Source organism: Gouania willdenowi, chromosome 4, assembly GCF_900634775.1.
Source record: "Gouania willdenowi chromosome 4, fGouWil2.1, whole genome shotgun sequence".
NCBI lineage: Eukaryota > Metazoa > Chordata > Actinopteri > Blenniiformes > Gobiesocidae > Gouania > Gouania willdenowi.
Genome location: NC_041047.1, coordinates 13,282,891 through 13,300,055, shown reverse-complemented (window position 1 = coordinate 13,300,055; position 17,165 = coordinate 13,282,891). Strand labels below are relative to the sequence as shown.

At 38.9% G+C, this 17,165-nt stretch overlaps 1 protein-coding gene across 1 annotated transcript in view; it reads right to left on the bottom strand.

Moving 5' to 3' along the window:
• Window positions 1-251: 251 nt before the first annotated feature.
• The window catches only part of kdm4b (lysine (K)-specific demethylase 4B), a 46,912-nt gene continuing 29,998 nt past the window's right edge, over window positions 252-17,165 (bottom strand). The window contains exons 11-22 of the mRNA XM_028444013.1: window positions 16,646-16,842; window positions 16,164-16,284; window positions 13,569-13,729; window positions 11,147-11,345; window positions 10,452-10,528; window positions 10,257-10,312; window positions 10,032-10,140; window positions 5,398-5,586; window positions 4,391-4,573; window positions 4,076-4,195; window positions 2,828-2,920; window positions 252-1,104 (exon numbers count right to left, since the gene is read on the bottom strand). Of these exons, the coding sequence (XP_028299814.1) occupies window positions 628-1,104; window positions 2,828-2,920; window positions 4,076-4,195; window positions 4,391-4,573; window positions 5,398-5,586; window positions 10,032-10,140; window positions 10,257-10,312; window positions 10,452-10,528; window positions 11,147-11,345; window positions 13,569-13,729; window positions 16,164-16,284; window positions 16,646-16,842 (1,982 nt within the window). The 3' untranslated portion in view covers window positions 252-627. The remainder of the gene's footprint in view (window positions 1,105-2,827; window positions 2,921-4,075; window positions 4,196-4,390; window positions 4,574-5,397; window positions 5,587-10,031; window positions 10,141-10,256; window positions 10,313-10,451; window positions 10,529-11,146; window positions 11,346-13,568; window positions 13,730-16,163; window positions 16,285-16,645; window positions 16,843-17,165) is intronic.

Here is a 17,165-nt window from a genome sequence, read left to right as displayed (position 1 = left end):
TAGAAATAAATCTTTCAATAAGGGACTAAGACATTTAAATACTGACTTCCTGCTACAATACATTTTACATCCCAGTTTCCCCCCTACTTACCTCCCGACATAACACCATACAAAAGAAATATTCACACGAACACTGCGACACATGTCGGTAGCGATCCGATTAAAAATAGAAATCTCGTTGCTGGTTCAGTTTAACAAAACAGAGTTTAAGTAGAGCAAAAGTCTGCTGGGGCCACAATGCTTGAGGGCCATCATGTTGATGTTCTTCCTGTACAGAGGAAATGTGACTGAGCTGTTACCAACTAACTGCAACGAGGCATGAAAATAAAGCCACCAGGAAACGTATCTATATTCAAATAAAGAAAAAAAATATCAAACTAATAATAAAGTTAGACATGAAATGCTTTACCTTCTTTTAATGCTCCCTCAGAGCAGGATAAAGCACCACTGCAAATTTCAGAACCCAAACATAGGAAGGTAACATGCACTATGAGAACGCTGAGGTGTCCCAAGTCTTTTCCTGCTGCTGACGTTTCAAAGACCAGAAGAGGAAACAATAGAATTCATCTTCATTAGCTTCATGGGCACCTGTCAGCTCAGTGGTGACCAATCAGTTTTTTTTTTTTTTTAAAACACGGGGCCGGAGCCGATGTCGTGAGGGAAATCTGACCGTAGGAGGTTCTCCATGTAGGTGACGTAGCCGCTGCTGGGTGTGTAGCTTTCAGACATGTGCTGAAGTGGCTCAGGGGGAGACGGTACAGACAGGAGGGGGTCCGAGTTCAAAGTGGACTGGAAAGAAGCCGGCTGTGGAGTCAGGGTGGGGTCTGATACCAACGTCGACTGTGTCAGCGCGTCAGTGAGAGCTACGCTCGTGTCCATGGAGGGCTCGGGGGCCACGTGAAGAGACTGAGGCAGTGAAGCTGGCATTCCCATAACACTGGGATCTGGTGCTGGTACTGTGGGAGGGGCCGAGGTGGAGGGGCGGGCGGGTGTGCTCGTGGTCTTCATTGAGGTGTAGGACGAAGGCCTTGACTTTGCCGGCAGGCGCGGCCGCTTTGCTGCTTTGGCTCCATCTGCTGATGAGTCCTGGGGTATGGGAATAGCCTGAGAGCAGAGATACACACTTGATATCAACACTCACTCACCACAATCCAGCCTAAACATGATCAATATCTAGGAATTGGGTGATGGTGTGGATAGTAATATATTCATTATATGATGAATTTCACATTTTGATCATTAATCTGCAATACTGAAATATCACATCCACCAAACACCAAATCTCCTCTTTGCCAGATATTGGCAGTGATCTGATCATGGTACCATGAGATCGTTCACACTTTAAAGGATAGTATGAAATTTCTGTAACACTTTACTTGAAGTTTTATACATAAGGCTGACGTTACACTGTCATTAGCATGAATAAGGTGTCATGAAGGCTGTCATTAAGTGTTTGTTACCCTCAGGGTTCCCACACTTTTTTCACAATTATTTTTCAAAACACTTCACCAAAGTTCCATGACTTAGTTCTGAAACGCTAAGATCTATTCAAGTGTACTAGTTTACATCCAGCATGGCCAGGGCTCTCTTCTCTCTTCAACCATTGTTGGTATTTCACATTTTCCAGACACGTAGCATTGAATGCACATTTTCTGTGCATTTCTAAAAGTTTGGTAAACCATTCTGACCACCGATGCTCCCAGGCCCGTCTATGCAGCGTGCAAACTAACTTATCCGGAGTGAATTTGCATAAATTTGTGAGATCTCGTGATTCCTGCTTAATGGTGCTGCCAGTATGCAGCACTTTCACTTTGAGATACCGCATAACATTTTTGGGGTTTAATATATTTTAAACTTTAAAATAAAATAGGCCATATTTCCAAAACAGTGAAATTATTCCATGACTTTTCAAGACTGGAAAATCGTTTTTTCCAATTCCATAACTTTTCCAGGAATTTCATGACCATGGGGACACTGTACCCTAACCTCACTAGATCCCTCCCCCAACCCAAAAAATGCCAACATAGCTCCAAAGGTGTCATAATTTAGCATACGAAACTTAATGACAGCCTTCATAACACCTTATTCAAGATAATGACAGCGTAAAGTCAGCCTTATGCATAAAACTTCAAGTACAGTGTTACCAAAATTTCTATCCCCATTAATAACTATACAGTAGGTCAAAGTGGGCACCCCCATTTTTTCAAAAAAAATCGCAATGAATTGTGCAATCTGCATCCAATCTGAATGAAAGTCGGTGATGTAATTGAGAAACCAATCAAACATAACAGAGTTAATTTTCATGAAGATTGGTAACTTATCCAGAATCAGTATATTGTTCTGGTCCCCCTACAAAATGTATTGGAATCTTCCATTGCGTAAGGTCTATCTTTGGTTAAAATTTTGTCAAAATCCTTGATGAACTTTAGATGATATCCTGCTAACAGACAAAAACATAACTAAACACCAGTGAAGAAGTAAAACATTTATGACCAGGATTGTACAAACTTATTCCTGGAGGGTTGTAGATGTTATAACAAACCTGAAACTAATGAATGTATCATCATACAGTTCTCATCAAGTCTGGATTGGAGAGTCTATGTGATGTGTTGTTGCTGTGAGGAATATTTAGGATTGCAACTTCTCCAGGAATGCTTTTGCTTTCTATCATATTAACATCACAGAGCAGCTTTAATTGTATAAACTTCACCTTTTTCATTCTTCACTTTTACAAATGCCAACAAAGGCCTTAAAACAAAGGAGGCACAGATCTTTATTTCTAATTGCTGTCGTTGGTATTCTGTATGAGTCGCAGTCAGATACTCACCAGTCTGGCTCTAACTCTCTTGGGTAATTCCTGGTCAAGATAAAAGATCTCATTCTGTTTCAGCATCAACTGACTTTGGTTCTGGAACTCAACCTGGACAAAAACAAAACCAAACATTCAGTCCAATCTAGTCATTTTCCACTCGCTTACTCAGTCCAGATTTGGGGTGGAAAAGAAAGAAATCCAACCACACTTCAGTATTAGAGGTGACACCAAAGAGAAACAACTTTGTTCAGATAGCAAAACAGGCCAAATATGTGAGTGGTGATGAAAAGAGCATAAGGGCTGGCTCGCTGACTTAAAATTCAAAGTTGAACACGGGCAGTCACAGGTTGGATCACTGGCATAACAAATGGTTCTATCAACAGCAGTGTGTGCTCCTGTGAAAATGTCCTTGACCACGGCACTGAACCCCAAAGCTGCTCAGCGACTGGAGAAGGGCTCCAGGTAAGCACTTTAAATGCAAATGTGGATTTCAAAAAATACTATACAAAATGCTGAGAGGAGATCAGGGTGGAGGGCCTGACTCTGCGACCAGCTGAGGTTTGTTTCTTAGCATGTCACAGCCGTGCTCTGGTGTCAAAGGAGCCTCTGAATGCTGAGGACACTCCTCACCACACAAAGTCTCTTCAAACAACAGAGAAGGAAGGAAGAAAACTTTGGGCTTGTGGTTGTTGAACAGATACAATACATGCAAACAAACCTGTCCTCAAGCTGCTACTGCTAGTTTCTACATCTGCCCATTTTTTACCCAGTCGATTTGATTAAAAACTGCAAATGCATCACTTTGATACTATAATGCATATTGTCAAACTTAAAGCCTGGGGGCCAAATTCAGCCTTTCAGAGCATCCGATTCGGCCCGCAGGAGAAAGTGAAAATGACAGAAAAAACATAAATCATCGTGTAAATGACCAGTTACAATAATTCAGTTGTAAATTGTTGTTGACAAAACTCTACATTTTTCTCAAATTATTCCACAAAATCTCTCCAAATTAAAAAAAAATTGGTTATAAATCAAAAAACATTTAGGTATCTGTCACTAATTGCTAAAATATCATTGATGCCTTCCTTACTTTAAATCTAATTTATTACTTGAAGTATTAATGTTGAAATTGTTTAGTTTTTATTTCTTGTGATCCAACTGGTCCATATTTGGCCCTGGAATTAAAATGAGTTTGACACCCCTGCTATGATGTACTGCCCCTTTATCTTTAACATTGGACTGGGTGATGGAGGTTGTCTTTACCTGGTAGAAGTTGTGGGGATGCTCTTTGATGAAAGACGCATTTTGACACTGACCCTCAGGTGAGCAGACCACGATCAGCTCTCCGTGTTCAGGAGGCCCGTTGTGGAGGCAGTCGTGGCTCTGGAGAAGAAAGGAATCAAGATTTAGTTGAAAACGAATGTGGTCCATCAATATAACCAGAAAAAACTATTTTCCATTCAACATGCCTGTTCAGATAAGTTTGTATGTCTGTGGTTTGTCATCTGTACAAAACCCTTAAAGGCATATTGTTCAATATTGATGAAAATATTTAAAACCCAAACAAAAAGAACTCACCACTATGTTTTCTGGGTAGAGGTTGTCACAATATGAACCATCTTCAAAGTTGACCTCGTAATACTTCTGTGTGGCCATGCCGATGATGGTGCAGTGGTAGAACCAGCCGTCGCTGTTTCGGCCAATCACCTTCTGGCCTAGGGTCGGACCCTGTGGGCCTTTGGGTGCAATTGGCTTGGTAGGCTTTGAGAAGGAAAAACACAGACATTAGATAAGACTTTAAAAGGGTACATAACACACAAAGACAATGAGACTGTTTTTGCCTCATGTGTACGCAGAAAGCCGTCAACTCCCAACTCATGACCCTGTGATTTGTGACATGGAACTGAAAGTAACCAATAAGGAAGCAAGCTGTGACTGAGGAACATGTTCTGTGTTCAAGGTAACTCAGAACTTGGAATTTCCCAGTTTAATATTCTGATCTTCAAGTTTGTTGGCAGAATGTTAAAATATCTCAAACATATCTATAATATTAGATCATCTATCCTGACTTTACAGAGTGTCACTTCAGGTGTCATTTCAAGTAACTTTTTCAAGTAGGAGGTCGGATAATCTCGAGTTCTGAGTTACTTGGAACGCAGCATTAGATCTTGTTAGATCGCGCAGGAATTCAGTCTTGGAGAAAACACACACACAGTACGATCAAAAACGTTATTGTATAGTACTAGATATTACAAGGGGTAGGATCACATAAGTTTATACCTCTTACTCCTTTTCGAACACGTACAGGCTTCTCGTGCAGGACTTTGTAACCAGTTATTCTCACTTTGCTTTGTTTGATTTTTTTTTAATTATTATTATTTTTATTGTGGTAAATACACTGCTGTTGTGTTCATGTTTGAAATAAAAATCAAATCAAACAAAACTCCTTAATTTGGACTGCACTTGAAACCAAAACATACTTTCAATGTAACCATTGAGTCAGCGTTTCAATAATTAATGAATTTCCTTCAGAGGGTTCATAGGCACACGTTAAGGTCTAACTCACTGCCCTCATCTCTACGTACCTTTTGCATGAACTTTTTGTGTTTGTGGCAGGTGACGGACACCACGTAGGGCCAATCAGCAGGCTTCATGTTGATCCCCGCAATTTGGGCACAGGTGACGTGGAAGGAAGTGGCACAATTCTCGTGCGAGCACTGGATGCAGGCGCCGCGGTTCTGATTAGCGCTGTTGCCATGGCAGAACACACATTTCTGTATCAAACATAAAAAACAAAACAAAGAATGGAATGCGCATCAGTGATGATTGGCCTCCAAAAGACCATTTCCTACATTTAAAACAAAAAAGGTCAAAACAAAACGCTAACACAGCTAACCTGGAGAACAGGTTTAATCTTCCAGTGTGTGTCACAAGACATTGTAGTAATCACTGTTTTTATGATTATTTCTATGAAGCACTGGATGAAAAAGCAGCGTTATGATTTTCTCGTCCTCTAAACTCGTTCCGTTTGGTACTCCAACACATCTCTACTCATTAAAAACCGAATGGGTGATTTTAGCTTCACAAATAACAGTGGGCAATCACCAGTGTCTGTGCTGTGATGACATTTTCATTTTCTCTAACAATGTTACATCTGCTAGTAACTGACTCCACTGTCACTTTGACATTCAATATGTTTTTTTTATTAATGTTTATTTTTCCCCCCATCACTTCATACAGTACGTAGGAACTGAACAAATGTCTGCCTTAAGGTGGCGCGCACACACACACACACAAGTGCTCAAGCTTTTACTGTTTAAATCAAGACTATAAGCGTATAATGCTCTTTCCTTACAGCAACATCCACTTAATTTCCCTTTATATCTGTTCTAATTTAAATAAAAGGCTGAGACACTGAGGATTAACAACAAACCAAATAACAGCAACAACCCCTGACAACATGTTTCTATTAAACTACGCATTTCATTTCTATAGTTCCAGCATTTATCATCTGTAAGCATTTAAGGCTGTTTGTGCTACGATGGTCGTTCCAAATCCAACATAATATCTCCCCAATCCCTGGCTTTAAAGGATCTTTATCTCAACGTCCTCCTTTGTAGTTGTTCACCCTCTGAAAATCTATTTTGTGAGCAGCTACAGCAGTGTGCGCCTGGGCCAGTCATTAAAAAAATAAATAAAACTTCTTTATTAAGAAGTCAATACCTAATTTTTGGACTGATGCGGGAGCGATTTTTCACCAGCTGTTGAGGATGGTGACCTCATAACTGCCTAGCATTAAAATTCCAGTTAAACAAAAAGGAGAAGAAGAAAAAAGTATTAAATGTGTAATAATACACTTAACGTTCAAATAAAACTCAGCATTAGAAGGAAAGTGAAATCTGCTTTTAGCGATGTCCCAATATCACTATTTCCACAACGAGCAGCAATACTCAATGTGTTCCCAATACTAAATATTTATTGATGTAAATGCATCTGCTTTAACGCCCTCCTTAAAATACTCCCACACTGCCGACATCGCTCTTTTTATCTTGAACTTTATTTGGAACCTAAACAAATGTATTCAAAAGCTGCAGACATTGTTCTTTCACCACCAAAATATATAATCAATATAATAAATCAAATTGGTTGAGGCTGGGAACATTCCGAATACTCAAGTATCAACTTAAATGTTATTGTTTACCTTTTGAAGCTACTCATCCATCAGTGTTTCCACACCCAACTCTAAGTTTAAAGTTTTGAAAGCATAACCAGAGATTAGTGCTGTTCTCCTTGGTATGAAGTCATGTTGATGGCAAAGGTCAGACAAATAAAAACTGTTCTGTGATGACCGAAGGCAAAGTAACAGAAAACAGAAAAACCTAGTGCAGTGAAGGTGTGTGGGCATTGTGAATGTAAAACACATCAAACAGGAGGAAACTGCAGCAGATGGTGGTTCGGTCAGATAAGGACAGAAGCTGCAGTTGACCTGAAATGCTCAGCAAGACGAGACAAATAAGAAGAATAGAAAAACACTTTGCCTTCTATAAGAAGCGTTGAATTCTGTTGAAACAAAAAAAAAAAGGAAACAACCTCTGCTCACGTTGACCTTGTGCATCTTTTATCAACACCTCCAATAAAACATTCTATTTTCATACTCCTGAGATGCTGGTAATGTTAGTTTGAAAAGCTGGCACAGCTCTAACTAATGTGTTTGAATCTAACACTATTTTACAGACTTTAAGCCTCACTTTTGTATCGGTAGGTTTCCAAGAATGCCCAAATATTAAGCTGCGTTCATTGGCTCGGTCAAAAATGCTGATTGAAATCTTTTTATGCATTAGCATATCGCTCTCATTAAAAGGTTATCAGAGCCTTTCTGGGGCGGGGTCTGTTTACGGTTACAGTCACTGCATTCCTTTGAGCATCTCCTCGCTGCTCAATGTCTGCATATGAGTGCACAGATTTTTATACAAAATGTAACTTTATTGTTTTGGATGAACAGGTATATCATTAGAAATCAAAATAACTAATGGCCCGTTTACACGACAACGTTTTGCTTCGGTTCCCGTTTTCGTTTCCAAAAAGTTCCGCATTCACATGGTAACGTTTTCAAAACGATCTCTGTTTACATGAGACCGCTGGAAGCATAAAAAACGATGTAGTAAACATGCCAAGCCAATGGCAGATGGTGGTATGATTTTGCAATGAACCACAATCAGCCAACACAAGAGTGTCTGTGTCATCACTCTTTGGATTTAAACAGAATTTCTCCAACAAACTGTTGATTTACTTCACCATCACTTGGATCAGTGGAGATGTTTTTCATGCCTGTACCAGATACTGACCACAATCACAGTGCTGCACTCCAACTTAGGGATATTTGTTCGTACCCAGGGTCGCGCTTAATTTCTATCATTTTAACACGGACTCTGGTTGGACGCTATGCAGTGAAGGTGATGTTTCAAAAAGCCCAAGATGATGCACAAATGTTTGCTGTGGAGGTAAATGAATGACTGTCCTCTTGTATATTCATAAATGATGATGGAAAATGCATAAATGACTAGTTTTTGACTCATTGTTGTTGTGTGTGTCACATTAGAGAGCAGCTTTGCGCTGTGTGTTACAGCAGTAAACCGCTACGTAGTATCACATGAAGTTGTTTGTCATGTTTACAGTTTAATGCAGAACAAGTGACTCATAAATAAAGATGGGTTATTAAAGAAACTCACCTATATTGCGTGCCACGCAAGGCTATGAATAGTGTCGTCATCAATAGGTTCAGGTCAGAAATAAAGAGCGATCGATTTTATTCTGGTTTAGGTCGTATTCTGACGGCTACGGGCTGGGTTGGGTCTAACTTTGTAGGACTGATTAAAGCTAACATCTGGAGCTGCAGTGTGTATGCCAGTAACACAGAAAGTTACGTAGTTTTTTAAAAAACTTCCACTATGTTATATTAGAAAAACGTTCTCGTGTAAACAGGGCCTAATATAATCAATTTAATAATGTTTTCCTTAGATTTGATTATTTTTATTACATAAAGATAATGGATTATTGGCAGCTGCGGGTAACCTAGAGCTGAAAACTATTTTTTTCTCCAACGACTAACGCTAAATCAATTTTGAATTCTAAAACTAATGAAAATTTTTTATGTTTTCCCAATTTTAAAGTTAAAACGAATCTATTCTATAAAGGTGATAACTATAATGAACAATAAAACTGCAAAAATAATACTTTTCTCCCCTTCTATTAGATTTTTATTGTCTATTTAATTCACACAAATTATTCAGCAGACAAAAATATCTCTGAACTTATGGTTAAAAGTCAGTTCAGAGGTTCCTCACCACAGGTCCTTGATGAGTACCAGACTGTGCACCTGCTGAACCCCTGGTCCACGCAAAATATGACTGGTTTTCAAAATACCGGAGTGAAGCTCTCATCCATATCATTTCATATACCCGCTAAACCATGTGCTGTAGTAACTACAAAGAGGGTCTTTTCACGTTGTATCTGTTACGGCAGGCGACACTTCTCCATCAGCAGGAACGCCAAGCTTTCCAGGTTACTTGGCCATCGCAATAACACAGTAACACATAACTTTCTCAAATGGAGTAATGATGTGTACAGCATGTTTGGTATTTATCTTTACTCGCACAATGTGCAACTAAATTATTTTTAGGGTTTGCGCAGATTTTTTTTAGGTGGAAATGCGAGTGAATTGTTTGCACTGTAGAGCTCTGTTGAGATACGTGCTCAACATCCAACAGTGATGGCTTACAGTCGATTTTAACCGGCAACCCTCCGCTGCTTTCCTGCTACGCTAACAGTCAGATTATTCTTGATAGAATACTTAAAAGGAAGGGGGTGAAAAGGTAAAGAGTGGGGGCGTCTAAATGCGGAAAGAAAAAAAACAGATGATGAAGGATTGGCAGGAAAAGAGTGACGCAATTTGTGTTCAAAGATGCTTCAAGCCCATGGAGCTGATGCATTCTATTTGGTGCAGTAAAAAAAAAAATGACAGCTAATGGTACCACCACTCCCTTTGCCAAATCTCTTTTGTCAAAGTCCCCCAAACAAAAACAAAAAAAAAACAAGTAACATTCAGGGAGAAAAACCTCAATACCCCAGAGAATAAAGATGAATGAGCAAAAGTAATATTAGATATGGGAATTATGTAAAGATTTTAATCTTCCTATTAAAAATCTCTTTATGAACTCACCAGATTCTTGCGCGTTTCTGGAACAGCACTGACGTCCACTGGCTCTCTTTCAACTGCATTGACAAAACGAGCTTCAGCCACAGCGATGGCACAGATGATGTGCACCCAGCTGTAGACAGTGAAAAAAACAGACACGCCCATTATGAGAACTCTTATCAACAGGAAGGAAGAAAATCAAAACTGTGCTAATTAAAGTTTAAACAAAGAAAAATATATTGAACTGACCGATTGTCTGTGGTAATCTTCAAAGCCCCACCTCTCAGGTTACAAAGACAACACTCCTGAGAAAACATAAATAATGAGGATTTTAGCCTCATTGAGCAAAAAGTGCATCATATGCAAATGACAAAACACCAACTGTGTGTCTGTCCATGCAATTCAACATTCCCATCATTGACCATCAACACTGCCTTTACTCACCACTGTCCAGGCTCTTGATACACATCTGGAACACATCCATGAATCATTGAAGGAATCAGGTTTCACACCGTAACAACCTGAAAAGAGGTTGAGAGTCATTAAATCACCACTTCCTGTTTCAAAATGCAGTGAGTTATTTTTCATGAAGGTGGTCAGCAAGTCAGTTTTCTTTTTTTAAAGGAAGAAAATAAATAGATAAAAAATTATTTTATCTACAATTTTTGTTGGTCAACAGAGTTTCAAAGAGTGACAAAACCAGCAGTGCTCTGTCCAACACTTGTGTCTAGTTCACCACTGGATAACAAAATAACTGGCCTCAAAGTCACATTTACACACACACCAAGAAGATGTTGTTCTTTTAACCGGACACATAAATTAAACTTTTTACTCTTAAAAAAACTTTTTTGCTTCGTTGCAGTCTTTGCACTTTTTTTTTTTTTTTTTTAATGGGACTCCAAATCCCACGATGCAATGCTTGAATGTTTTATGAAGTTCAAGTCACATGACAACAATCCCATTGTTATTGTGGAGTCAGTAACAAGCTTTTAAACTTCAATTTCTACCTTTCGACGTGTGTGCGAGTAAATCCTTGTCAGAAAATTCATGAGAACAACTTCTGGATGATATACAGGTACATTTTTAAAAATTGGAGTTTACATAAAACTCTCACAAGAAACAAAATGGTTTCCACTCACTGGAGTGAACCTGCATGTGACATGATGAGCAGCGGATCAGGAGGCTGGTGCCGTCATCCCCGATGTGACAGTTGGTGGGTGGCGGCTCTGTAGTCCCTGCTCCAACACTGAAGCACATCTCTGGGACAAGAGGGCGAGTCAGGTTTCCATGGCGAGGGGTGGGGACGGTTGGCGTGACACTTCGCGTATCATTTTGTGGCTAAAAGCGGAGGAAAGACCAACAAAAACAAATCCTCAAACTGCTCCTGCGAGTAACCAAAATTGCTACAAAACTCTAATGCTAACACATTGGTTCAGTGTTTTTCAACCTTGGGGTCGTGGCCCTATGTGGGGTCGCCTAGAATTTAAATGGGGTCACCTGAAATGTCTAGTAAATGATAATAATAAAAAAATTACTCATAAAAAAAATATATAAATATTATTTTCCAGTTTACGACACAACTTACTTATAACTTATTTATAAAGCGTTTTCTGCAGATAAAATCACAAAGTGCTGTACAGAACAGAGGAGAAATTAAAACAGGAGCAACATCAAAGAAGGATAATAAAAATTAAAATCTATTTAACTAAAAGCTTCACTGAAGAGCGAAGTTTTCAAATGTTTCTTAAAAGAGTCCACAGTCCAGCTCCCGGAGGGACTGGTGCAGGTTATTCCAGAGTCTGGGGGCCACAGCCTGGAACACCAGGTCTCCTCAGGTTTTAAAATTTATTTTTGGGATCTTTAGGAGACCCTGGCCTGAAGAACAAAGGGTGCACCCTGAAGTGTAGGGGCACAACAAGTCTGATATATTGAGGGGTTATGTCACGCTCAGAAAGTCAGAACTAAAATTTCATATTCTATGCGTAGAAAGAATGGGGGTAATGTGGGATGTTCTAGGGGCACCAGTCAAAAGTCTGGCAGCAGCAATCTGTACGATCTGGAGTCTGATTAGGGTCGACTTATTAAAACAAGTGAAAACAGAATTACAATAGTCAATGCGAGACGATATAAACGTGTGGATGATCAATTCGAGATCTGAATTTGATAATAAGTTCCTGAATTTAGAGTAATTTCTCAGGTGATAAAAACAGTTTTTTGTCAGTTGATGACAGTGACCCTCCAAAGACATTGCCTGGTCAAACACAACCCCAAGGGAGTTCTTAATCAGAGGGATCTTTTTATCGGGAGCGATGATCAGAGTTTGTTTTGTTAGAATTTATCTGGAGGTAATTCGATGACAACCAGTTTTTGATACAAGAGGACGGCTGCTCAAAGCAGCAGTATAAGTGATGGTGTCAGCAGCAGTCTGATACTGGTTGCCTGTATTTACATGCACAGAGCTGCTCTTCTCTTCTTCATGACGTCTAAGAAACAGCAGAGTTGGAACTGTCGCCCCCTGTAGCCACAGATTTTTTTGGCTCACAAATTTTGTTTATCAAATCTCGGTAAACAAAAGAGGTTTCCATCGACTTTTTTTTTAGCTTCTACTGATTTCTAGAGCAACCCAAAGCAGCACAAGTTGTCATTTTGACTGAAAAAGCTGCTAAATGATCTTGAATGCTTCACCTCCTATAGAACTCATTGGGCTGAAAGGGGCTATTTGCATCATCAATGACGTCAACTCAACATGTCGGCGCACGGGGTAAAGTACTCCCAGTTTTAAAAGTTAATAAAACGAATATGGTGCAAAATAATGCATTTTGTTAGGCATAGATCTTCTAATAAGGACATTTAAAAATGTCCACACATTGGTAAAAACAGTGGAGGATTCTTTTCAAGTTTATACAGTACATAAGGCTGACATTACGCGTTCATTATTATGACATGACACCTGTCAATAGCATGAATAAAGTGTCATGAAGACTGTCATTAAGTGCCATTTGTTACCCTAACCTTTAACTCCCAACCCTAACCCCACTAGATCATTCCACCTAACCCAAAAATGCCAACACAGCTCCAAAGGTGTCATAATTTAGCCAACGACACGTAATGACAGCCTTCATGACACCTATTCATGCTAATGAAATACACGTGTGTGTATATTGATATATGTAAACTTATGTACATAACCTCTTTCCCCTTTTATAACACTTACATTTTGTTCTGAGTATATAGAGTAAAACCCTATTTTTATTTTTTCTTATTGTTTTGCACATCACAAATGTAGGTTTTTTTTTATGTTTATTATTTTCATGTGTACATCGTTCTATGTCACACTTGCTTTGGCAATGTAAACTTGTTTCTCATGTCAATAAAGCTGTTTTGAATTTAATTGAATTAATGACAGCGTAATGTCAGCCTATGTGTAAAACTTTCAAGTAAAGCGTTACCAAAAAATGTCTTTGGGGTCACCAGGAATTTGTGATAGCAAAAATGGTGTCACGACCCAAAAAAAAGTTTGGGAGCCCCTGCATTAGATAGTGCACTAGTGTGTGGCCTTACCTTTGTGTAGGGACAGAAGATTGAACAGACGGCACAGTGAGGCTGCAGCGCGGCCACAGCAGCGTTGAATGCTTTCTCTGCTAAGAAGTTGGGTGAGCGATTCTGCCAGAGGTGCTGCTGCTTCTTCATGTTGCTGTCTATCGGTCTGGGAGAGGACAGCTCTGTGGGGAAAAAATGAAATCATTTGTGTGCAATCAGAATAAAAAAGTAAAGGAAATAACACACACTAAAGCAATGCTAGAAGCTTTTCATTTCTCTCTAAAATGCACATGAAGCGGTTTTTTTTTTTAAAAGGAACACCGAAATCTTGTGAAGTGTTCCCAGACAATAACAACAGCATGCTGACTATAATTGGCCAGTGAACACAAACAGCAAAAACATCGATAGTGTGCTGTCTCTGTGTTGGAAATCAATTTTGCAGTGAAGCCCCTGAAGCTACGGATCCAGAACGCTTGTTAGACCTGGACACAAAGCAGAAAAACCTACTGTCTTCGCATTTAACTGTGTCTGCTTTCCCATAAACAGTTTCTCTTTCTCTCTCTCTCCCTCCCTTCCTTCCTCCCTCTCTCTCTCTCTTTCTCTCCCTCCCTCTCTCCCCATCTGAAGGACAGGCCCTGTGTCGGGTCCCTTGCTGCCAACTTGAAGTGACTTTGAAAGCATGTAATTGGAAGTCATGATCTACGGATCAATAAGTGTCAGTCAAAAAATGAAAAGAAAAACACAGAGGGCTTGCAGTCTTAAATTCATTGGCCCACAGGAAGACTCGGTCTGGCATGTTTTTTTCTTTTCCCAGATCAATCTTCAAAACAATAGGGTGTTCTCTCGTTTAAACATCATTGAAATGGGAACAACCGGCAGGGTGGAAATAATAAGTAAAGCTGTGGGGAAGGAGAACCGGACATAAATGATAGGTGTGCCAGTATCAGGGTTGGGGTTCCAATTACAATTATTTCCTGCTGAAAGTCAATTACAATTACATTCTCAATTTCTAAAGTTCAATTACAATTAATCACAATTACTAAGCCTTTAATACAATAAAACCCTCACAAAATTTCACCTTCCTCTTGCGTTAGCCTTCTGTTGGCATCTCTTATGATAACAGGTCGGTTTTGAGAGATGATTGATTATTCCAAGAGCAAAAAATTACAATTAAAATTATAATTACGTCATAATTGTAATTAATTACCAATTACTAAGGATGCACCAATCAATCGGCCGGCTGAACGATCGGTGCCGATTTTCCTTATTTTGGGGGGGTCGGCGATCGGCCCATCTTAGCATATGAAACCGATCTTTTCCACCAATTTTTTCTACCTCTACAATCGTCTTAAAGTCTGTCATAAAGTCAGTTGCTGTCCCCTTCTGCTGTGAAATGACTGACAGACCCACCCACCAGCTCATGTGTTCATGTGCTGTGCATGCTTATGCTAAACAGCATAACAACAACAGTCACGGAGGCACGGTTAGCTTAGCATGTTCTGCAGTAGTACACAAAAAAAGAGAGCAAAGGATCGCAATTTATAATTCCTGTAACACGGAAATAAGTCCTGGTGGAGCTGCAAGCATAACGCTATCTCATTCACCATAAAACACCACCACACTGCTGAGTGTGTAGCATTTGAAGCAAAAAATCAAGCTAATGCTAAAGCTAAAGGGTCAAACAGCCAGCGGAGTGCTGTTAGTGCTTGTGAGCAGTGAAAAGAGAAAAGCAACTATGAAGAAAATTATGGAGTTCATGGCTTTGGACATGAATAAAAACCGTCCACTAATGAATAAGTGACTGTAATAAGTGTGAGAACAACTAACCAGTGCCATGTTCATTCAATCATTACACATTGACTTATAAAAATGTTATACATGATGCACTTTATTTTTTAGAATGTTTGACTTTTAGGAGCTTTCATCTTGTAAAGAGTTGCAGATTATTTTTAGATTGATATTTCTACATTTAAATATCCACAAAGCTGCTGCATTTGGACATGTTTTTTTTTAATTTTTGCACTACAAGGAAAACTAAAACTCAGGACACATTATTAGTCGTTTAAGATGTTTATTTTAGTTAATCCTGTAAATTATTATTTTATCATCTATGCCAAACCCTGTGATTTTCTTTATTTGTTAAACTAAAATACTGCTGTACACGTTATTTTTGGCAAAGAGCTCTAAACAGGTCTGCAGTGTAACCTGATGGACAAGTTTAGTTTGTTTTTAAAATGTGGAAAATTAAAGAATAAGAAAGTGATATAATTTAGTATTTCAGACAGCAATGCCTTTAACTTTTAATTTATATTTGAGATAACTACCTCATGTGCAGTTAAAACAACACGTTTGTATTGTTTCGTGAATATTGTTGAATGTTTTACAATAAAATAAGATTAGAATATTCAAGGTGTATGCTCTAACAAAAAAAAAAAAAAAAAAAAAAATCGGCAGGTCAGGCTTTTAAAAAAAAAAAAATTCGGCGATCGGCCAGAAAATTGAAATTGGTGCACCCCTACCAATTACAATTATAATTGACCCCAACTCTGGCCAGTATACTGTTTTTAAACTAATGATAGATGTCAGCTATGATAGTGACAGTGATAAACCTCGTACCTTTTTCACTGGTGGGGTCCTGCTTGACGATGGACAGAGGGGACCGTGTGGGTGGTTTGCTCAAAGGGTGACGACGGCTCTTTTTCACCTCGGTGGGCATCTTCATCTTAGAGTAGGTAGCCTGTTAAAACACAGAAATCCAATTTAGACGATAAGATTTCTTTAGGTTGTTTTCATTGCAAACCGTACTTTCTATCAGAAAAAGAAGAAAAGCAAGGAACGAGTACAGCTGTGAGTTTTCACACCACTTTCCTTTTATGAAACTTGATTTGTTATGCATTAATCAACACTGACATTCACCTACACTCTGATTTGTTCTGTGAATATAATTTGCAAATGAGAGTGAATTACTGCCAAGTTGTATTATCTTGCTTTACATCAACACTTTTTTTTTTTTTTACAAACTGCACAACCATTTTAAAACCAGCCTGCCATATAAATACAGATCATAAGGTGATATGTGCTTTTGCAATGAGTCTCACCTGCTGCATGGGACTCTCATCCTTCCTATTATCAGCTGGGATATCAATATGTTGCGGAGCATCTGCAGGACCTTTACTTTCTCCACTGGTGTCGGCTTTGGCAAAACGCTCAAAGGCTTCCTCGAATCCAGTCATGGCTGAATGGATATTGAAAGACTTTTTCGAATCCTCAGTTTCTTCTGACAGAGTTGGTGGTTCTTTTGCAGGTACAAGAAAGAAAAAGAAAGTCAAAAGCTGCACTGGTGCTCATTAAAAAAACCTACTAAACTTAAATTTTGTTTTACTTAGTATCAGGGTTGGGCTCAAATACATCTTTCAATTAACCAAGTGAAATTACAATTCAATTTTGGTTACGATAAGAAGCATCTTTTCCCAACTACAAATACATTACAATTATCATTTTTCCCCTGAAAGTCAATTACAATTACATTTTTAATTACTAAAGTTCAATTACAATTTTACTAACTTTTATTTATAAAGTGTTGTGATGATTGTATGTAGTTTTGTTTTACATTTATAT